Here is a 24601-nt window from a genome sequence, read left to right as displayed (position 1 = left end):
AATAAAAAATAATTTCAATAACATGGGTTAATTCGATCCATTCTAAGATGATGCAATATTAGGAAAATCTCAATTAGAATAGCTAAACTATTTGTGGTTAATCAGAGTAAAATGGTGGCTGAGATGCAGGGAATGCACTTCATGAAAGTAATGTGTTTTAATGTACTTGTAATAAATTTGCAAAGAAAAAAAGTTTTTCATGTTGTCAATCTAGGGTGCGTTGAGAAAGCAATCATGTAATGTATGTAATCAGTTTTGGAATAAGGTGGCAGAAACTCAATAATTTCCAGATGCACATCTACTTTAAGGTACAGCAGCCAAGCAAGGCTATTGTTTTCACAATTAGACACGCGCAGTCCCTTTTGTGGCAAATTAAAGTCAGTGTCCCATTTATTGTTTAACAATGACAGTGACCACACGTGACAACAATCAAGAACAAGGCATAAGCCAATAACATAGAAAACACTGTTAACTGGTACTGCAGACCAAAACAGATAAACATTGCAAGTTTTTAAAAGCTGGAATGCACATATAAACTGTATATATTTATTTCTATAAGTTAATTTCAATATAAAGTATATTTAATATCGATACTGTATATACAGTACATGTATTTGTATGCAGATAAAGAGGAGATAATATACCTGTATATCTTCGCCCCCTTTAAAAAAAAATCTACTCTGCACAGTCCTTTGCTGGCACATTGCACTTAAATTCAGGAATTCTTTTCACAAAGGCTATATTGCCTACGGTTGACTTTTTTTGATTTTGTAGTCACCAAGTATGGAGGGGGAAAAAAGACTTTAAACCAATTGACAAGATCATGTATATTTGTGGTTGTACTTTGCAGTGAGGCTGCTTTACATCACATTACATTCATCCATTTTGACGCGCTTATTCTGGTATGAGCTGAGTGGGAAACGGGGTACACCCTAAGCCAGAGGGTCCCCAACCACATGTCCATGGACTGGTATTCACACGATATAGACTAACAACCATTCACACACACGCATGCAAGTCTATGGGCAAGTAAAAGTATTCAGTTAACCTACCTTGCCTGATTTTGGAATGTGGGAGGATGTCGGATTACCTGGAGAATACCTATGCAACCCTAAAAAAACGCACTAACTCAACAGATTGGCCAGAACCAAGCTTTGAATCTGGAACCTCTTAGGCAGACACACTGACTACGCCATTGCCACTACAATGTACAGAACATCTTAGTATTCCATTCTGTTATGTGATATTCTGTGTGTATTGGAAGTATTATTAGAATTATTTAACATATGATGGCAATAACCCTTACTTGCAATAACTGGATCAAGCCTCTTGTGGCTGTTATACAAATTACAAGAATAGGAATTCCTGCCTGCATCTAAGTTGTTCTTCCAAGACTCCTATTGACACATGTATTGTTTTAAGTATGGCCCACAGCTCATCAGTCCGTTTAAAGGTAGTTTTAGCAATAGTAATCGAATATCTGTTATGGTCCACTTGTTACCTCACTGCTAATTCTACTGAGGTAGACTGATGCATACTTAAGTAGCCACCTATTCGCCCCCTACATTCATTTCGACAAAACACTTAACACATATGGAGGACCAAAACTGCCAACATAAAAAATAAATAAATGAATAAAAGTGAAAATAAAAATGGATACAAAATTTAACTCAAAAATTAAATAAAAAAATAAATATAAATGGAAATATATTTTTAAATATATTCAATATATCCCTAAATAAAAGTAAAAATAAATAAATAAATAAAAAACGAGATTAAAAAAATAACAATAAATGTCGAAATAAATACACAAATAAATATATAAATAGAATTAAACCCAACCCAACACACGCTTAGGACCATCCCCTCATTTAAATTACATTTCGGCGTAACAGAGCGTCTGCAGAATGAAATAAATAAATGTGAGAGCAGAGCGCTTTTATTTATTTATATATATTTATTTCTATGTTTATATTTATTTTTCCATTTTTTATTTATTTATTCTTACTTGTATTTTATTTAGGGATAGATACATGTGTGTGTGTGTATATATATATATATATATATATATATTTTTTTTTTTATTTTTTTTTTTTCTCCACTATTATTAATTAATTTATTTTTCATTTTGGCAGTTTTGGTCCTCCATAAACACACTTTTATTGTTGTTGTTGAATAAGTGATAAAAAGTTTTCTTAAACAAGTTCTCATTTCCATAGACAAAACACTTAACCATACTGTTGATTATGAGTTTTAGTCTTAAGGCCCAATCATAATGTAACTGGTCACCTTTGCTTGGTGCAGCATCCACTCATTTCTTGACACACATCCAAAACATGGCAGATTAAAATGGTCAATTGTTGTTGTACTTCAAAGAGTAACCAATAGCGGTTTCCAGGCACTCCACTAAGGAACCCGCCGACAGGAAGTCCAGATCTACCTCTATAAATTTAATGTAAATGGGTAAACACCTAACCAAGCCTCCACCTCCCACATGATCATTTAAGACGCAGTTGCGGCAGTTGTCTTGCAGAAAATGAGTCACCAAGGCGGGCTGACTTTGGTAGTAGTGTTTTGAGGCAATCTGAAAATTCTGTAAGAGACACTGTTGAATGGTCCTATCTTCAGCAATGCCAAGGTAGCAGTACGTGACTTTAGTCCCAGTGCTGTCACTGTTCCCTGCTCCTTCTCCATCAGTCTGACTTTGTGCCCAATTCTCAGACTCGCATTGAGGTAAGCTACAGTTCTGAATATCACTTTGGGGAGAGGTCTGACCTGATGATGGCGCCTCATACCCAATAGCGTAGAGTCCGTATGTCTTGGGGATATCCCCAGGTAGGAGGTAGTGGGATGTGGACATGCTACACCCTGCTTCCCTGGACAGGGACACTGGGAGCCAATCCACGTCCATGTGCAGTTCTAGGCAACGTGCTTCACTGATGGTAATGTCCAGGAACTTGTAGTAGACATTCTTCCAGTTCATCTTTTGAACTTTGGTCATAACAGTTTTGCCCTCCGGCTTCTCTGGATTGAAGTATTCACGAAGTCTCTTTCCCAGTGGTACCTGTGAACTTATCTCGGCATAATGGTAACGCACATCTTCTCGCCAACGAGTGTCATAGCCGACGCCGAAGATGGCTAGCTTGTTGGAAAGGTGCAGGCGTGAAAATTCAGTCCAAGTCTGGAAGTGTTCCCATTTGAGCTGGACCGACTCTAGGATACGGATCAGCGTCTGCATCACGTCCTTTTTTCTGTAAAAATAAAATAAAATAAAAAGCAAGCTTAGACCTGTGCCCATTTTATTTTACATTTTGTCTTAAATATCACCAAAGGGTTAAAATGGTCTGTCAGTATAAATATTGCATGCATTTCTAATTTCATACTAAAGGCTCAATTAAGCTTTATTTTTTTTTAATTTTTTAAATTTTTTTCATTTTTTAAATAAAAAAATATAAGTATTTTTTTCTTTACCTCTTTTATAGTTAGTTTTACGAGGTTTTGTGTGTATAACAGTATGCGGATCTCAATGTGCAGCACTTTGGAAATGCTTATGAAATGCGCTAAGAGGCTAACGTCTAGTCTAGTTTTACTGTTTTGTCATTTTACACTTTTTATGTCCAGACCTCGAGTAGTGTGGTATAGTGTGTGTGTGTGTGTGTGTGTGTGTGTGTGTGTGTGTGTGTGTGTGTATATATATATATATATATATATATATATATATATATATATATATATTTCGATATTGACTGCCTCTGGCATTAAGAAAAACAGTGAATTAAATGTGAATCAACTTTTTTTTTAACCTAGTACAGTAAATTTATTGTTATGTTGTTACAATTTTTTGGGGCTCGAGAGCTATAATTTTTTTTCTTTTTTAAATTGTGTTGCTAACCGGAGGTAAAGAATCTAGCCATTGAAATTAGGGCTGCTGGGTGTCCCCTGATGACAAAGAGCTCCTCACAAAGTTAGGAAAATTTGATTTTTTTGGGTCAAATTTCAGTATTTTGTGAGTTGGCGGCAAAATTGCCTGTACAAAGTGCAAATTTAAGTATAAATTTAAGTGTTAATGGATGTCTGTGCTCTAAGTCACATAAGATAGATAAAAGATTAGAGAAGTTGAAACACCTCTGCAACATCACATGGACATCAGGGACAGTGTCTGTGGATCGGCAGACCGGGGTGGTGGTCCCGCTTGTTAATCCCTACACTTTGCTGTGCAGTCAAATGTTCATTGTTTTACACGGACTGCACAGCTATAGTAATGCCTAATTATCATTATCACCATCATCATCTCTATCAGAATTGGACGTGTTCACATTGTGCTAAAACTATGAATATAGACAATTATAATCACTCTTATTGGAGTGCAAATTATTTGTGGAAATACGCAATTTGGGGTCAGGCTCAGATCCACTGTATTCAAAAAGGAGCCTAAAAAACAAGCCACATCATTATTCATTCTTGATTCCTTTAGCACAACCTAGTGGCACAACACTGAAATTTCAGAATTGAGCAAAAAAAAAAAAAACACGTCACTGTCTATATGACATAATGTTTAGTCGTTACACCTGCAGAGATATGCATCATTACGGCTCCCAGTCAGCCATATAATTGATTTCAAAATTCTGCTACTGGTCTTCACTGAATGGTTTGGATCCATAATACATTCAATAAATGCTGATTGAATATAAACCCTCGGGCTCTGAAATCTGTAAACTTGGGGCACCCATAGTTCAAAGTAAACATGGCGAAGTTGCATTTAGCTGTTCTGCTGCACACAAATGGAATAAGCTGCCAACAGAACAGTCAGCCCCGAGTGTAAATGCTTTTATATCCAGGTCAAAAACTTTGCTTTTTCTCTATACATTTGATTAAGGTCTTCTAAACATTTCTAAATCATGACCCCCCTCCCCCATTTAATTCATTTAGAAAACTAGTCTTATTTTTTTTTTTTTACTTTACTCCAAAATGTTTTTAAAGTTTTCTGTTAATGTGTTTTAACATTGTAAATGTACGTTCTTTTCGTAACTGCTTTTTCTTTGCTTTGCTTCTGAATGTTATGTTAACTGTTGTAGTGCATTGTAAAACACACTGAGTTGCCCTGTGTATGAAATGTGCTATAGAAATAAAACCGTCTTGCCTACTTTAAAATTACACGCATGGGCAAAATTGCTGGTACCCCTTCTGTTATGAAGGATTTTTTTTTTAAAGAAGCTGCTGCTGCTGCTACTACTACTACTACCACCACTAATATAATAACAATAATAATACAAAAGTACATATCCCTCTCATTCATTACTCATACTTGACATACGCTGATGTGGCTTCCGCCTTGCCTATTTTAAAGTTACACGCATGGGCAAAATTGCTGGTACCCCTCTGTTCATGAAGGGAAATAAATTAAAGAAGCTGCTGCTGCTACTACTACTACCACCACTAATATAATAACAATAATAATACAAAAGTACATATCACTCTCATACATTACTCATACTTGACATACGCTGATGTAGCTTCACTTGCAGCCACCTTTCTGCATTTATGCAGTTTAAATGTAAAAATGGATGAATGGATAAAAGCATGAATCATTGTGGGAATGCTAGTCCCACATATGTTGTTTATAACCTTTATTATTGTATTATACTGCAAGATTTTTGTTGCTGTCCGGCCTCTTACTAGCCGGGGATGGCCGTGGCCTCTGAGTTGGTGATAAAACCCCCCAAGAACCAGGTTTGCGAGTTTTTCATTTATTCACCATGCACTACTGATGGCAAAATCGAAACTGTGTTTTGGTACATACCAGAAACCAGGTGGAACTTGTGATTCGAATCGCGTTCCTAAATCTGTCTCAGAATCAGGATGTCACGTGACATTTGCCTTTCGCGTTCCATTACGTCTCCAAATGTCACATTGCTTCAGAAAGTGCCTTTTCTAAAATTAAATAAAATCCGACCATTGCACTATATTAAAATGTCTTTAATCTAAAATAAATACAACCTAAGTATACTTCATATGTAAAATTGCCCTGCTGATTCATCGCCCTACATGATAAAATGTCAACATCCTCTTGAACGCTTTGAACGCGGCGGTTGGTTTAGTGGCAACTAGGGATGCACCAAAATAAATATTTTTGGCCGAGGCCGAAACCGAAAATGAGAAATGCTTGGCCGAAAACCAAAATGACGAGAAAAAAATTATGCCAATTTTTTATTATCATTGCATTTATTACAATGAATTAAAATTCTAATATTATTATAAAATATTTAGGCATATTTAGCACAAGCATTTTAACAAAGCACAATATAAATTGAAATGACATCAGAGACATGTTGGCGAATGGTACATTAAACAACAAACGCGAGGTGAGCAACTGAGCATTTTCTGGCGGTGCAATTAAAGTCACACACGGCGTCCTGTACAGATTTGTACTCACCCAGAGACAGTGTTAAGTGTTTAAGTGTGAATGCATATTTTCCCATTTTCGGCAGAACTTTTTCGGTGGCCGAATATTTGGTGCATCACTAGTGGTAACGCACCCGCACAATGGGCTGAGAAAAATGTCTGTAACCCAGGTTCAATTCCCGCTACGAGTGTCATGTTTTTGCAGGTCATTCTTTTTCCCCTCTAATACTTTCTGTCAAAACTTGATGCCCTGTCGCAACAAAAAAGCCTTTGAAATGTAGTTATTGATTAAATGTGATAGCACTAGGGGTTTCATCAAAGCATTTAAGTCATGTTGAGAGGCAAAAATAAAAACAAACCAAGTATCAGCAACAAAAAGCTCATTTGTACTTCTATACTTATTTTGACGGGGTGGGGGTTATTTGGTTTTTGTTTCCCATGATATAATTTCTCTCTCTTATGGCGTCCATTGCAATTATAGCCCGATTGCCAATTGTGTAAATTAGGTGATGACAGACAGCCAATAGTTAGTTTCCTTACTGGGGACCTGGCAACACAGATCTACTGTTTGATTGTAATATTTTACAGTAAATCCCCTCCACATACAACAGGCATCCCCCAACCCCCAAAAAAAATATTTCTAAAAGCCTCTTTAAGTGGTGGCCTCAACCACCAACTTTTATTGAGAAGTGACCCCGCCCACATACAACACACCTACAAACATATTTACATAACTGCAAAAATATATACTGTACATATGTTTACAGACGTAAAAATGCAGTCGATGTTGTGTTCTTGCCAATCACATTAACAGTTTTTAATTAAGCATTGCCTCACAAAAAGAAGAGTATCCTATTTCTCCTCCCCTGGCTGCCACTTGGGAGAGTCCAATCAATGTGAATGAGGTGCACCTGGCCTGCACTCACATGGGCGAGGCTCCATGCAAGTGCTCCAATCACCTTTTCAGTGAGGGAGGGAGGAAAGCTTCCTCACATATACTTGCAGCTTTCTGTTCACAATGGGAACTCCTGACTTTCGACAATAGTTTTCAGTAGTGATGGAGAAACCGAAGCTTTCTGAAGCAGTAAATCAATATGAAGCAATGTGTCGAAATGGTTCAGTGTTATGAAGTATTAGCCACGAATCAGTGTGGCGAGTCATGACACTGCTTCACCACTGCTTTCTGTACCGCTGACGCATTTGTGTTGAAATGGTTCAGTGCTTCGAGGCATTTGACACAATTCAACGTGGTGACATCTGCTGGACAAAAATATATTTTATTTACATTCAGCAAAAGGGCAAAATGTCATTATGAAATAAGACACTCTTGTGTCAGTTTTAAATGAAAAAGTGAAATACTTGTGCAACAGAAAATTCACGATGGTACTTGAAAAAAATGCTTGTGACACTGGGACGGGGATTTGGGTGTTTCACGGAAAACATAATTTCTGCAGCATTTGGTTTTAGCCGGTTCCTATGACCTCTCCAGCTTTGGAGAATATACTTTCTGTGATTTGATTTACATTATAAATCAGTGTATATAGTGTGTGAATGAATGCCTACAATATGTGCAAATGCCAATTTATCTATTGTGTAATAATCTAACTTCACCTCCACTGTAAATTTACAAAAAAATCTACTAAACTTTTTTATTATATTATAATTTTTACAAGGAGAGTTTTATGTACATTTTCCCAGTTTATTTATTTATTTAAAAAAAAGTTACTAAACTGTTGAGGAGCAAACTCATGACCTTCAGCTTGGTAGGCAGACACTCTATCATGTGAGCCATATTAGTCTTGTTGTTTGCCATTCTAGGCTAATGTATTTCTGGTGTGACTCAACGGAGCAAAAAATGGCTAGAAGGTACGAGGATTCCACCTGACACCAGCAACACAGCAGGAGTGGCGTGGCTCAGCTCCTAGCGTGGCTGTCACCCAACTTGAAGGTTGTGGGTTCGTGCCTCAACCCTAGTAGTTTTCTTCATTGGAAAAAACAAACAAACTGATAAGATGTACTCTGAGCACTACTTGGAAAATGTACTTAATTTTGGAGTGAAAACACTTTCCTAGGTCCCCCAAAGTAAATATTACTCATTGTGTTTTAGTGCACCCTTCCTCATTCTCAGTGACTTCATTGTGCGCAAAATCTCTCCCCCTCTCAATCTCACCCCCAAGAAGCAAATTGACAGACTCGACCCCTCCCTACCTGGAGTGACACGACACACGACAGTCACGGCCGACACGCGTGTGACGTAACAACGCTTCGCTTCGGCGGTCATGCGATTTTCCACCGAATGAAGCACGGCATCGGAACAACGTATCGAGACACTAATTGCCGCAAGCGCTCGACACTTGCCGAGCGTCTGCTACAAGCGTGACGTCACTAGTTTTCAGACTGGATTCATGTTTGAATTTCCTGCACTCTGTCTGCAAATGTGACATCATGTGCGCATTGTGTATTTGAAGAAGGGAGTGTGCAGTTTCATTTTTTTGGTGACAAGTGGCAGTAGCATTCCAAAATGCAATTGTCTGAATTCAGGAGCTTAAACATCCATTTTTAACCCAATGTCATTTAACATTATTGAATAATAAATAATAAAGCATTCATGTACATGCATTCAAATATTAGCATTCAGCTATCCAGCATCCCATTAGAATGATTTTCCTAGTTCAGGGAATGGCAACCTTAATACTTAGAGCCATTTGGATACTTGAATAATGAATTTGCCTTACTGGATTTGTTCTGTGACCCCTGATTGAATCAGAAGAGCTCTGCTTCTCGGCATATGTATTTCTTCTGTAGGAAAAAAAAAAAAAGAGAATCCACATCAGTTGTAATTTACTATCATTCTATTCTTATATCCCTACCTAGCCAACTACCTACCAGCGTCCATATCTCCCTCCTGGAATGCGGAATCAAGCACCTGATTGCACCAGTCCTCCTGTGAGAAGTCTTCCAAGGTGCTGCCATCAGATTCCATTTCCTGGTAAAGTCCACTGCTGTTGATCAGCACCGGAGCACAGGTCTGGGAATCCCAGCCTCCCTGACCAAACACCTTCTCCAGTTGCTCTATTGTGTAGCTGCTCTTCCTCTTGCCGATGCCATGCTCCTTCACACGACTGTAGCAACGACGAAGTGTCTGTGTGAGGTGGGAGAAATACTCGTTAGTACAGTAATGTCCCATGTAAGGGCCGAGCCCTTTTCAGGACTGTAAGATAGCAAATAGGTGCATTTTTCAGGAACTAACAGATGGATTAAAAAACACAAATCGGTAAATGGATGTTTTGCTAGTGATAGACCAATACGTTTTTTTCCAGGGCCGATACCGATATAGATTATTAGCAGGCAAGGAGGCCGATAAGATATATTTGGAGCCGGAATTCTTTTGCAGTAAAATAAAAAATATTAGCATCAAAATTTAAAAAAAATTGTTAAAACAACTTTTCTAATTTTCAACATCTTTAATGTTTTCTTTTAAATTAAACTAGGGATGGGCGAGTACCAATACCTTGTATCAGTCAGATACCAGACACATTTAATGGTATCGGTACTCGCGACGGGTATCGATACTGGGATCGGTTCCCGCTCTTGTGGCTGTTTTCCGGTCAGGACCTAAAGGCTGGAATGGTTATTTTGCATTTATTGACCGCCACAGGTACCTCGAGTACGAAAAATCCAAGAGCTTTTTCCTGCTTAGAGTAATCGTTTATTTAATCGTATCGTTTATTTAGACGCACAAGGCTATTTTTATCAAAGGTGCAAGCGGAATGCGGAAATGGCAACGACGAACAAGGTTTCCGTAGGTGAACCTGCGGAAGGATCATTACCAGAGAGAGCGAGTGCCCGCAGCGAACGAGGCTGACTCGCGGACGGCTCGAAGCTGCGGGACGACAGGCAGTGGCGCTTGCGGTGAGCGACATCCCTGATTAAGTTAAAATGCCTTTTGTTGTGTCTTTTAAATTACTCTTTATCCAAGCAAAAGTATACTTTATCCGTGTACTTGAGTACTCGATAGAATTTTCAGTTGAGTATTCGAATACTAAAATACTCGATAGTTGCAGCCCTACTGATTTTCTTAAAAGGAAGTTTTACAACCGCATATTTGGATTGGGACTTTTTTTTTCCTGGCCATTGGATTATTAGTTTCATTTTATTTATCTTTTTTTTTTTATTCATTTTGTGTGCTCTATGCAAAATGACTTTTATGAGCAAATTAAAAGAATATAATTGCCATTAATTTCAAGCAACTTTAAGGAAATTTGCTAGAATTGGTCTTTAAAAAAAATCTGTCATTGTTTTTTTTTAATCTTATGTATCATAAATACTAATGGTATCGGCACTTGGTATCGCTATCTGTGAGTACTGAAGATTTGAGTATCGTATCGGTATTAAAAAAAAAAGCGGTATCGAACATCCCTAATTTAAATATACAGCAAATAGACAGTTGTAAATTGATTTCTGAAGCTGTTATCGCTATGTCCTTGCGAACATTTCGGTTCTCGTTAGATTTTGTCAAAGAGTTCAAAAGATGTTTGCAAACAGTGAAAATTTGTCAAAACATATAAAAAAAAAATTGGGGACAAAAACCTGTTTGGGAACATCTTTGCCACCTTTTGCAACATTTTACGAACCCTGAAGAAAACACAAAATTCACAAAGTTAGCAAATATTTGTCGCTCAGAGAGATACCAACTTTATCAGCCTTCAGATTTGTAAAAATGGCCGATGCTAATACAGGGCTTAAAGTAAAAAAAAGGAGGAGCGGTGTTGCAGTGTCCAACGTGCCGATTTGTTCTTCGACCGACATCAGGCTATTATTATTCGATTCGTCGCTGTGGATGGACTGGACATTTGGGAAACTAATGAAATTCCCGATGGCCAGTCCTCCCCAAATGTTAGGTCATCTCTTGCTGCAGCTATAGAATATTTTGGTATTCAAATATCCTACGGAAAATTCTATTGCATAATCAGTTATTTGGATAAAAATAATATTTTTGCAAGGTGAAAGAACAATTATGAATACAGAAGACATTAAAAATATATTTCCACTTACTAATGATCAACCAACTTTCATTTCTAGATAATAAAGTTCTTCTTCTTTGTTTTTGCTTACTTAAATTTAAATTGTGCTTAACAGCACATTATTTTCCTTACTAGAATGTTAGGGATATTTTAGACAATACTCTCCCCATGGATTTTGGAATGACCTTCCGTTAAATATTAGGCAACCGCCCTCTCTACCAACTCTTAAAACACATCTTTGTTCTTTGGCGTTTGACTCATTGTTTCAATGTTTTATAGTGCCTGCTGTATTTTGTTATTAATTAATCTACTTGTGTTATTTTATTGATTTATTCATTTACCCACTTAAGATAATTATTGATTTATTTGGTGTTATTTTTTTTACCTGTCTTTATTCCATGACTGATTTTTACTCCATGTACAGCACTTTGTATGAAATGAAATTCTGAGTTGAGTAGTTTTTGGTTTGTGAGACAAAGTGACGTCAGAACCACAGTTGCGATTTTGTCGACCGCCAACTGGACAATTAAGTGAGCTCAGTTTATTAAACTCATCTCTAGTAAAGGCAACTGTGTCCGGCTGTCAGCATCAAAGTGTGCAATCATCATGTCGTTTAGACTGCCTTTGAAAAGTAGTCCAATGAAGACTCTAGCTGCAGCCGCTAGCACCGTTAGCACGCTAACACTGTAGACGCCCGAAACACTGGCAACAGGCACCGTGCAATACAATGTCAGCGTAATTAAGTCTTTTTTTAATGCCCATATTGGCGATTGAACGTGATTTCTGTACAAAGTTGTTTTATTGACTTTGGTCGAAATTGTTTACGCCGGCAATAGGAACGGCAGACAAACGTTCCGCAGGATGATTCAAGTCATCCGTTGCACCGCGACTGGCAAAACGCTCCTAGGAAAAACTTCAGAATAAATAAATGCGTCCATTGGAATAGCGCTCCACATATTACATGGTATGGGAAGGTTTATTACGAAGTTGGCCTTCTCTCCGCATTGGCGGTGTTTTGCCAGACGTGTCAAATATACCCCACATGTATTTGTTTACTTCGCTGAATTTGTCATTGCGCTAGTGGCTCTTATGCCGAAAATCTACTAGTACTTTAAGCCCTGCTGATATTCATCAAAATGTAAAATATTGACATTCGGCACCGATAATCTACCCGGCCGATAATCGGTCTATCCCTAATGTTTTCACAAGACGCGAATCACGGATAGGTGGGGAATCTTTAATTTGTTGTTCTATACATACATATCAAACACTAAAGATACAGGTTGGCCTCTAGACATCATACTTAACTCTTTGACTGCCAGGCGTTTTCAGAAAAAGGATGCCGTGGGTGCCAGCCGATTTAAGCATTTTGACTGATCTTTCAAGGTCCACAGAAAATTGTGTGTTTGGACTATGGAAACACACATACTACCAAATGAAAGATTGGACTCTCATCTTTCATCAGAAAAAAAAGTTAGTTTCTACCTTATTCCGTTTTTCAGTAATCAACAATAGAAAATGGTTAGTTTCACCCAAATGCTCTGTTTTGAAACAAAATACGGAGAAATCAAGCTTTTTGTGAAACGATATTATTACATGCACTCTAGTGAATTTGACACCTTTTTTTTCCATGAATGATGCCACAAACACCTAAACAGTGCTTTACTTCTGTAAAACACTACCACCAACAATGAAAAAGTGTTTTTTGATAGCAAAATACGTTTATTTACATTCAACAGTGTAACAATTTGACAAAACAATTTGGCAAACAATTTACAAATGTGTGCAACCGTGGTACTATTTACAATTGTGTGGATGTTTCAAATGCAGTTTTTTTTTTTGTAACACTCCCCTGATGCTGCAGGATTTGCACAACAGATTAGTTACACTGCGATTGCAGATGCTACACTTTTTTGCTGGCTTTTTTTCTCGGGGAATAGCAAGTATATACTGCAGTGTGTGTTTGGCCATGTTGCCATCAAGTCTACTCTCAGGATCATGATACGGTGACTTTACGGTGGTGTTACGTCTGGCTTCCTCATGTCTTTCAGTTCCTATACCGGGTGGTAAGAGATGTTCTGATCCATCTTATCCGCTCCATTCATGGTGGCATCGTAGTCCATAATCAGTGTCTTCTCCGTGATCAGACTGTACCCACTCCTCCGATGAATATGCATTGGACTCGGGGCACTCTTCGTCGTCCGATTGAACGTCCGCCTGTGCAGAAGTGCTCGGTTGTGCTCCGCGTTTTCCGGCGTTAGCATCGCTAGCCGGTGAGGCTTTATGACGTGTCATAGCCGCCGCGTCAACGCTTCCAACTTCGGCGTCAACCTCGGAGTCACCATCATCATCATCGTCGTCGTCATTAATGTGCTCTTTAGCACTGGTTGATGCTTCTCTTCTTTGAAAAAAACGATCAAGCGTGAGCTGCTTGCCACCGGTCGCCATTTTCGCTTTCTCAGCCATTGTCCCCTCAACACTCTAGCTCCGCCTCACGTCTTCTACTACTGACGCCTACCCGATCTTGTCCAAAGAGAGTCATCGCTGCCATCTTGGGGCCAAAAATAGTCATTATACTAACTATATCTGCTTGATACTTTCAGCACAGCTGGCCAAGGCTTTCCTCCACCCGTTTCCCCCCCCCAAAAAAAAAACTTGGTGAACGTCTTTTAACGTCTTTGGCGCTCCTCCGTAGGATTTTACTAAACGTTATTTAACGTTTTTGGCACTCAAAGAGTTAATTTAGATGTCACTTGGGCTTTGAATTGTATGCTCTTTCGGGGTCATCACAAGACATTCCCAGTCCAGGCGGGAGCAAATTTAGATGTGATTTTCTGAATAAAAAGACACTAACATTTACATATACTTACTTGGATGAATCACTTTAATATTTTTATATTAATATTTTCACTTTTTTATATGACAGATAATGGCAATAGCTGCAGACTAACTAACTAGCAGAAACCACTTCTTCTAACTAGGGCCTGACCGACTAATCGCCCGCCGATTATAATCAGCCGATGATTGCCTTTCAAAAATCGGCCAAAATAATCGGCCAATTTGGGCTAAATGGATGATTATTTTCCCCTTGAAACGTTATCATTAAAGAAAACCGAAGTTTCTGACGCTGTGAAACTCTGAATGCACCATTTTGCTTGCGTAGCATTAGCAACTAGCAAGTGTGTAGTGTATGTTATTCTGGTTATTCTGTTGTCTCTAAGTGTCTTTTAAGCTGTTTAATGACACCCCAGTTGGAGTTAACTGTAAAACTAAACACACGACGATAAGAATTACATCAACTTTATATTTAAATAGAAAACATGCTTGGTTTTTAAAACATTGCTAGCCTAGGACTAATGCTAAAAGTAAAGGGAAGATCCCATTCAAATGCTAACAGGAAGTTAGCATCGACTTCAGGAGTGTTTTTCCTTCAAATAACGAATATTCACACACAAATGCTGTGGGAACAAAATTTTATAAATTAAATATATAATATTAAATAATTGGCAGATTAATCTGTTAGCTGTATCTTTTTTTCTGCCAAAAATCTGTATTGGCATAACAGCTGTTTCCTACTGCTTTCTCAGCCATGTACCTACCTACAAACCTACACATAGTATAAAAAGCTAGCAATGCAACTAAATACAATCAAATGTCTGAATTCCTACAGGTATGTGTGTATCTTGTAACAATCCGTAGTATGGCCTCTTTGCTTTGTTATGCCGAGGCAACACTTCGTTTTCCCTTCAGTGTAATTTTGCCATGAACCTGAGCGGTCGTGTAAAATACTTGTACGCTTATTCGTGACGCTTAATAGCACCGAGAAACATATTTTTGTTGTCTTTTAATAAAGTGAATACAAATGGACACTCAGCCTATTTTTGCTCCCTACTTGGCTATCCAGTAGTGGCTGTACTTGGCCCAAATCATCACGCATTACAATCTGCCATGGAATGTTCTAAATACAGTCACTCAGCATTTTTACTCGTTTGACTGTGTTTGTGTTTTTCATCATATCTATGTACCACTAACGATGGTCTGGTTTCTCAAAAGGTCAAGTAGGTCCATATTTCCCAAATTTGTAGTCGACAAACTCTATTTTAGGTACGGCTATTCTTCCAATCTAAATAGCCATTTGTATTTTATAGTTTCCAATGCTTCTGCCAAAGTTGAATAAAACTGACCAACTTACTCATTTTTGGGTTTTATAGTTTGACAGGTCTCTTGTAGTGTTCCTATGACCTTCCATGATGACTCATATTTTCTGTCACTTCCAACACTTGTCAACTACAAATGCCTCCTAACAATGCAATATTTGCTTGTTCATTTTTTACTCTTATTTTGTTTTTGTTTTCTATGCTTTACACGTACTGTTGTGGAAGCGCTATACTGTTAACTTAAATCAAGTTGAGTTGAGCGTTATAAAAAATTAAGTCCAGGAATAAGGGTAATTATTTTTGCCTTATTTGCTGTATTTTACTAGTACATTATATTACTTTATGATTTTATAGCATATGAAGTAATTCACTCCCAGCCACATTCACTGAAGCTTTTAACCTCTGCTCCCTGCTGTTTTACTGGATTTTGACTGATTTTGCAAGGCCCACAGAATATTGTGTTCTATTGCTATGAAAACATGGAACCTACCAAAAGAAAGATTAAAGTCTCTTCTTTCATCAGGAAAAAAAGTATAGCTCAATCTGTTTACGTTTTGCAGCAATTAGCAATATATCTAAGTTTCATCATTATTCACAAATCTGTTTAAAACACTGGGGAAAAGAGATTGTTGCAACATACAGTCCTGCTCACCATTATTGGCACCCATGAAGGTAAAGTACATTATGTGGAATATCTTCTGAAAAAATGAATCAAGGAAATCCTTTTTATTTTTTACAACAAAATAGTTTTTATTCTAAAGACCAAATGATTAAAAAAAACAATAAAGAATGAGTGAAAAAATATAGAAATATTAAAATGTGCTCTGTCACTGGTATTGGCACCCTTTCCTGTAAATTAGTGTGGAAACACATTGTGACTCACCTTTGGTAAATCACAAATGAGAATTCCCTGTTCTAAATTGTCTGTGCCCAATTGACATTAATTAACCAATGAATGATGACTTTGATGTTTTTAAAAGCCACCTGTTATCCCCTTTTCTTTTGTCAAAATCGTGAAAACAAAGGAGCTGTCTGACGACATCAGAAGTGCAATTATTCACACAAGACCTCCAAAGGGTATAGAGCCATCATGTAATGTTATTAAGAAGTTTGACAAGCATGGAATTGGCAAGAACTTCCATGGACGTGGGGGGAAGAGAGAAATTGATGGCAGAAGTCTTCGACGGCTGGTGCAAATGGTGGAAAAAACACCACGTTAAACATCCAAAGACCTGAAAGCCAACCTGGAACAGTCTGGGATCATGGTTTCAAGAAGCACCATACGCCATACACTGGACCAAAAACAGGGCTTCATGGGCAAAGACCATTCCTGAGACAGACATAAAAAAGAATGGCTAACCTTTGGACAAACCACAATTCTTTTGGGAAACTGTTCTGTGGACCGATTAAGCTTTTCCGCAATGCACGCCAACAGTTTGTTTACAGACAACGCAATGAAGCTTACAAGGAAAAGAACACCATCACTTCAGATAAGCATGATGGAGGATCCATAATTCTGTGGGGCTGCTTTGCTGAATCTGGTACTGGAGGCCTTGATCGTATCACAGGAATCATGAAATCAGAGAATTATCAAGACAATCTAGGGGGACATGTGCTACCAAGTGTTAAACAACTTGGTTTGAGTTGAAGGTCATGGGTCTTCCAGCAAGACAAAGACCCAAAGCACACAGGAATGGTTAAAAAGCAACAACAACAAAAAAAACAGTTTTAAAATGGCCAGCAATGACCCCTGATCTCAATCCGATTGAAAATCTTTGATATGAGCTAAAATGTGCCATTGGGAAAACAAACCTACAAACATTCAAGAGCTTGAACAATTTGCAAAGGAAGAGTGGGGGGAAAACAGCAGACAAGTGCAAGAAGCTTAGAGATGGCTACAAGAAACGTTTGGAAGCTGTCATCACTGCCAAAGGGTGTGCAACCACAAATATCAAAGAGGGGTGCCATTATTGCTGCACATGCTGCGTTTTCTATTTTTTCTTTGGAACTACATTATGTAAGTTAAAAACCAATTTCCTTTGTTAAATTACTTTGGACATCAAATTAAAAGGTTCTAATGACATAAAATTTGTACATTTCCATTGACTTCTGAAGATATTGTCGAGATCATGCAAAAAATGAAGGGGTGCCAATAACAGTGAGCAGGACTGTAAACCTGTTTGATCTCTTATACTCTGCTGCCACCCGTTTTTGTAATAACTGCAATTGCTTTAAGCATTCGCTTCAGTTCAGAGGCTGCATCAAAGCCTTCTGTATGCGCTAGGAAAAAAAAACATAATTAAATGTATAAATACGTTTTTGGGACTATGGCAATATTTAAAAAAACTAACATTTTTATACGTTTTTGGGAGCAAATAAATTCAAATTTAAATGCAATTTTTGCCACAGGTGTTATAATTCTGTCACCTAATACATAAAAAAAAGTTATGGAAGTTTGAACATTGGATTCTACACAAAAAAAAGGCAAAATTACACAATCAAAATCTCAAAATGTATGCATGTGTCTACCGGGTGTATTTTATTTAACCAACTTAACTCCGCTAAACCTGTTAAAATGTAAATTGTGTACACTTGCATTTGATGTAATTTATCTCACATAACATATCATCTGACACTTTACAACAAACTAGTGGCAAAGAAGGCAAAATTATCATTCCAGCCATTTGCCCTGTTTACCACTGGTGCCACCCGGAAGTATTTTGACGTCACGGTGAAACAATCAACACAGTACATCAAAAGACTAGGGCCAATTAATTACCAGAGTGTCACAACCTGTCATAATATCACGTGAACTGTATACGAACCACTAAGTAGCCAGAACCACAATGTGAAAGGTAAATGGATGAATGTCTCTTTAGTCCTGCGTACCTTCATCCTCTCCCGGCACTGAGACGGGGTCCTCTCATAGCCCAACTCCGACAAGGCTCTCGACACCCTCTCGTACATGGCTGGGCCGGGGGCCTTCCCAGTAAACATGGTACCCGCGACTTCCAACTGCTGCATCTTGGCCTCCGTCAGTCTCTCGTTCCCCCACACCGCGATGAGGGCGTTCGTTTCGGAAGGGGTCCACGACATACCCCGGCAAGCAGTGTAGTTGTTGGAGGATGAGGCCGCCGTCCGAGAAGCGACCCCAGAGCCCACGTTCAACGGCGAGAAGCGGTTGGGTGTGGAGGGACCGGAGTGGTACTGGTTGCTGTCACTCAAATCCTCCGACTCTGGCGATGGCACCTCGGTTTTTGGTATCTTTAACGGCCTCGATAGTTCTGGTGATTGTTCTGCGTTGCTGGACGCCGCCATGTTCACTCTGTTGCTAGGTTGGTGGGAGGGAGGGCAACGCTCAGGCATGGACAAAAATGCGGCGCGGAACCCATGGAAGATGCTCAGGTGGAGGCTGACGTAACAAAATAATTCCTTCATTGCCTTGAATTTGCACTAAAACTGTTTCGTTTCGTTTAGTTTTATTTCGAATCAAGGTTTTTGTTGTGGAATGTATACGGGAGGGGGTAGGAAAAATGAGATGGCAAATGAAGCTGAAAAGCATAACTTTGTTGTTTTATTTTGTTATTTTCTATACAAAACTAATTTGTTGTGGTCTATTTAAATCAGGGGTCTCAAACTCGTGGCCTAAGGGCCATTTGTGACCCACAGGGTGATATTTTGTGGCCCCCGCGTGACATGAAAGTTTAATATTGCCTTTTTTTGCAGTGTCGTTGCCTTGGGCATTTTTTTGTTTGTTTGTTTTTTTAATCACTTATGGGCTATCATAGCCCAGGCTCATGACAGTTTTGTATGGAGGACCAAAAGTGCCAAAATTAAATTAATGAATACACCATTAAATAATTAAATAAATGTGTCATGAAATAATTAAATGTGTCATTTATTAATTAAATCTGGAATTAAATAAACCAATAATTAAATAAATGTGTCATGAAATAATTAAATGTGTCATTTATTAATTAAATCTGGAATTAAATAAACCAATAATTAAATAAATGTGTCATGAAATAATCAAATGTAATTTATTAATTAAATGTGGAATTAAATAAACCAATAATTATATAAATGTGTCATGAAATAATTAAATGTGTGATTTATTAATTAAATATGGAATTAAATAACCCAATAATTAAATAAATTTGTCATTAATTAAATTAATAATTAATAAATAAATGTCCCGCTTCGACTCTCGCGAGATCTTGCAGTTCTTGTAGGCGGCCAGGTCATTCTAACCGCTCCTCATGAACATCACGAGAATAAATAGAATGCGTGTATGGAGCCGCAGCAGCCTTGGCTCAATAAGACTGGCCCTGTACAGTACTTCCACCTTTCTTTTCTTCCTTTTACCGAGCGGGGTCACATGACTACAGGAAATCCGAAAAAGTGACTTCCATTTCAACACGTCTCAAAAAGCACCTCATGAGCGTAAATCTGAATCTAATGGTAACGCAACCATTGAGGTCTATAGGGCCACCCATCCTAATGAATTGTGTTGACTAGCTACTCACTCTGCATCAATTCATTATTCTGAAATGGATTTGCCTTGACATGATGAGCAGGGTGACCAAGCAGTTGTTAGGACCTGCCCACCAAACTTTGATGGGTGAGTTTGACAGATAAAATACATTCATGAAACACCGCAACACTGTGACCATGAAATAATTAATTAAATAGAGAAATAATTATATATATGTCTTTACAAATAATCATAGGTAATTTCATTAATTAATGACACATTTAATAACACATTGATTTTTTTAATTCCATATTTAATTAATAAATGAAACATTTAATTAATTAATGACCCATTTATTTAATTATTTAATGGTGTATTCATTTATTTAATTTTAGCACTTTTGGTCCTCCATAGTTTTGGAGGAAACAATTCATAAACCACGACAAACTAATCAGTAAATTGGAACACTATGGGAAAGGTGAGTTAACTTTGAATTGACTTTTAACAAAAAGGCAACCATTTGTGAAGATGGGTTTGTATAACTCAGAATTTTGGGACATTGATTGTATGGGGGCAAAAATGTTCACCCTTAATACAAATAATTTATGTAATGTATCACAACTAATCAGGTTTGTGCTATTCCCAGATTATAAGAACACCCTGGCTTCTAGTGAGAACATGCAGCAAATTTGAGAGGTAATTAGCTACCTCAGAATTTATTTAAACACATACACACACGCACGCACGCACACACACACACACACACACACACACACACACAAGGTTAAAGTATGGTTTTAGCGATAAATTTAAGAAGACAAAAATAATGGTATTTGGAAAGGTCAAATCAAGTATATATGGAGATAGATGATATAGAGAGAATAAATGAAAACAATCCTTGAGGTAATAATCATAGCAGCTAGCAAATTATAGACCTATCTCAAAAGTTCCCTTCTTAACCAAAATTGTTGAAAAAGTGTTTTTTAATCAACTCGGCAATTTGTTGAGCTCAAACTGACTTCTTGATAAATTCCAGTCAAGCCTCATCACAGTACAGAAACAGCTCTAATTAAAGTAGTCAATGATATAAGATTGAGCACTGATGCAAAAAAGGTGCTGACCAAAACGAAGAGATCAGAACGTATCACTCCAGTCATTGAGTCTTTACACTGGCTCCCACTCAGCTGTAGAATAGATTTCAAACTTCTGCTACTGGTCTGTAAATCACTGAATGATTTGGGTCCTGAATATATTAAAGAAATGCTGATTGAATACAAACTCCGCAGGGCTCTGAGATTTGGGCTAACTAGTGGAACCCAGAGTTCGAAGTTATTAGAAATAAATATAAGAAATTGCAGTGGAGGAGGCAGTGTGTGTGTGTGTGGGGGTGGGGGGGGGCACTTAGTGTGACGCAAACTCAGGTCCTTCTGCTTACAGGATGAGTGTGCTAACCACTACACCATTCATAAGACGGCCAATTATCATTGCACCTTGGCATCGCAAATGTAAAGGATGAATTGATTGATTTGAATTCATTTAGATCAGAGGTGGGCAATCTCGGTCCTCGAGGGCCGTAGTCCTGCAGGTTTTGGAGGTTTCTCACTTCCAACGCAAGCTGATTCCAATCAACAGGCTCATTATCAGGCTTATGCAGAGCTTGCTGATGAGCTGATCATATATTAGCTGTGTTGGAGAAAGGCAACCTGCAAAACCTGCAGGACTCTGGCCCTCGATGCCCACCTCTGATTTAGATAGAACGTTTACTGATAAAGGCTACTTTTATCACTATCCTGCGAACATGGAGGTCTCAGAGAAAGTGGGCCTGTGTTTAGTCCCACTGGGGTGGGTCCGCACCTGATGACGTCATAGAGTGAGCACGCGCTCATTTTCTCGGCTTTCTGAGGATCTGGTGCTTGGAGATAACGTTGCTCTGCAAGATGAATTCTCGCGGTATTTGTAAGTTCACAAATTCCCGAGAATACATCTTGTACCGAGCCTGTTGATTTCCACCGATCCGGTCCAACAAAAGAACGACATTGTGTTTGGGGCGTGATATGCAGCTGTGACAAAACCAGGAAGCCAGCACCAACGCCGGGGCAAACAAACAAATCTAATTTAATCTGGACGAATGGACGCTGCAATTAATTATTTTCTTGCAGATGCAGTTTTAGCTGGTAAAGATGTTTGTGCCCCCCCTTCAAAGAGAACGAAGACGACATTTTCATCCGTGGCCGTGATTGGTCAAAACAATTGTGTACAGAATGCTGCATTATCCAATCAGCTCAAAGAATTGTACAAAATGTCCCTTTCCCGAGCAAATCACCGTGGAGCAGTCCCAGAATGTTATTGTGGAGAACTCCCTTGAGTGAATCACAATATCAATCTGGCTATTGCCAGGTTAGCTTGGAGAGCAGAATGACCTAGAATTTCCCATAGAGGGCCGAATGGAGGAAAACACCACTTTGGTGATGTTTTGGGTGAGGAATGGGCTCTTTGCACAAATCTACCATGACGACATTGGCCAGACACACCTGGATTTATCAGTTTGTCCACTCATGAAAGACAGGAAACAAAGGAGTGGTTTTAGGTTCAGGAAGTAGTCGAGCTGTGCAAAGAGCCCATTCAACAATGCCTTTGATTAAGGTCTGTTAAACATTTTTAAATCATGTTTTCGTTTTTGTTTTGATTATTTAAAAAAATTCAAATGAAATCCTTACGCTAAATGTTTTTAAAGTTTGCTGTCTAATGTTTTAACATTGACAATGTATGTTCTTTTAGTAAATTTTGTAACCTACTTTGACTTTCTCTCCTTTGTTTCTGAATGCTGTTAACTGCTGTGTTTGTTGATGCTTATAGGTGTTGTCTTTCCTTGTGTAAAGTACATTGAGTTGCCTTGTGTATTAAATGTGCTATACAAATAAACTTGCCTGCCTTCCGAACTCTTAATAAAAGATTGGGAAGAAGGGATTTGATGTAATCTTTCTGAATGATTGAACCACTTTTTGGTGGAATACTTGATGTGGCCCAGACACACCTAGACTCCATTTCCAGCACCCACCACATACATTGAGTTTGAGACCCCTGATTTAGAATTCTTCACTTTACCAAAATTGCATGATGTGGGCAGAAGCTGATCTAACTAGAGAAAAACAACTCCACACATAATGGTCTGAACCGAGATTCAAACCCAGAACTTCTTGACTGAGGCAGATGTCTGCAACACAATGCTGCCATTAGTGCCATAAACATAATGACAAACATACCCAAATTTCATTGACATTGTCTGTGCAGTATTGTTCTTAATTCAAGTAATTTAAAAACAATATGATGTTGCACTCCACAGCATCTTACTGTGATGTAGGGGAGACCAGGGCTAGTTGTATCACTTTTTATACTTTTATATATTTTTGGGAATCAATACATCATACTGTATATAAACTAGTGCTGTCAAAGTTAAAGCGCTGACTGATTAATTAATCACAAAAAATTATCGCATTAATCGCTCTATTAATTTTGACCATAGATTATCCTTTAGCGTGACAGTGGATGGCTACGTTTAAGGTAGCATAGGTTGTGTTTGAGCAATAAACATGATTACATGCATTAAAGTAAAGAATTTAATAAATGTTTGCGTATCACATTTAGAATATTTCTTCATGTCAAAATATTGGGGTCACATTTTTTTATTTTAAATTATGCTAAACTAAAAAATGTTGAAGACGTCCTCATAACATTAAATGTCCAAATAATTAACAAATAACCGGTGCTTCAAATTTGCCGGGAAAAAAAATATTGATTAAAAAAAGGCTTTTTTATTAAGCGATTAATCGTGATTAATCAAAATTCTAAGATGTGATTAATCTGATTAAAACATTTAATCGTTTGACAGCTCTAATATAAACAACATATGTGCCAGATGAAAGACCAAAGTCTTAGGTAGTACTGGGTGATATGGAAAAATTCTTCTATCACGATATAGGCTATTTTATATCACGATTACGATATGCCACAATATATTTTCAGTTATTCTTTAAAAAATTCTACAACACACTATGACTGTTTACGTTTTGTCGTTATATGTTTAAGTGACAGATGTGTATCAAATGAAAAATGCATCCATTAGTAGTGCTGCTATATAAAATTATCAAATGCAAACCGAAGAGGCACAGTGACATTTTTCATTTATTAATTTGTAAAATGTATTCATCTAAATAAGAGGGATAAAAAAAAAAATCTGACTGAAATTGATTAAATATAATAAAAAATGATGAGCTATAACATGTCATGTCATTTTGAGAATATTTATTGTGTAGATTTCAAAAGTCAAAATCAAAACTCAGGGGCTACAGTGATATTAAATGTATTCACTTCAGTATATCCATCCATTTTCTGACTCGCTTATCAATATTAATAAACATTTAATCCTCCTCCCAGCTGACGTACATGACGCCAGAGTGTGTAGCATTACTTTCTCTCTCCAGACACTCATTAAATTGCCTGCTATTTTGCTGTTCAAAGTTGGACACGCTCCACTTTAGCGCGGT

General features: G+C 37.8%; 1 protein-coding gene across 1 annotated transcript; it reads right to left on the bottom strand.

Moving 5' to 3' along the window:
* Nucleotides 1–356: 356 nt before the first annotated feature.
* Nucleotides 357–18936, bottom strand: msantd2 (Myb/SANT DNA binding domain containing 2). The gene is made up of 4 exons (XM_077547609.1): nt 18473–18936; nt 9289–9544; nt 9138–9201; nt 357–3251 (listed from the first exon to the last, which is right to left on the bottom strand). The coding sequence occupies exons 1-4, from the start codon at nt 18899–18901 to the stop codon at nt 2354–2356; spliced, it is 1647 nt and encodes a 548-aa protein (XP_077403735.1). The 5' UTR covers nt 18902–18936; the 3' UTR covers nt 357–2353.
* Nucleotides 18937–24601: the final 5665 nt, after the last annotated feature.

This window comes from Vanacampus margaritifer, chromosome 16 (genome assembly GCF_051991255.1).
Source record: "Vanacampus margaritifer isolate UIUO_Vmar chromosome 16, RoL_Vmar_1.0, whole genome shotgun sequence".
Lineage (NCBI taxonomy): Eukaryota > Metazoa > Chordata > Actinopteri > Syngnathiformes > Syngnathidae > Vanacampus > Vanacampus margaritifer.
This window is presented reverse-complemented; position numbering and strand designations above follow the sequence as displayed.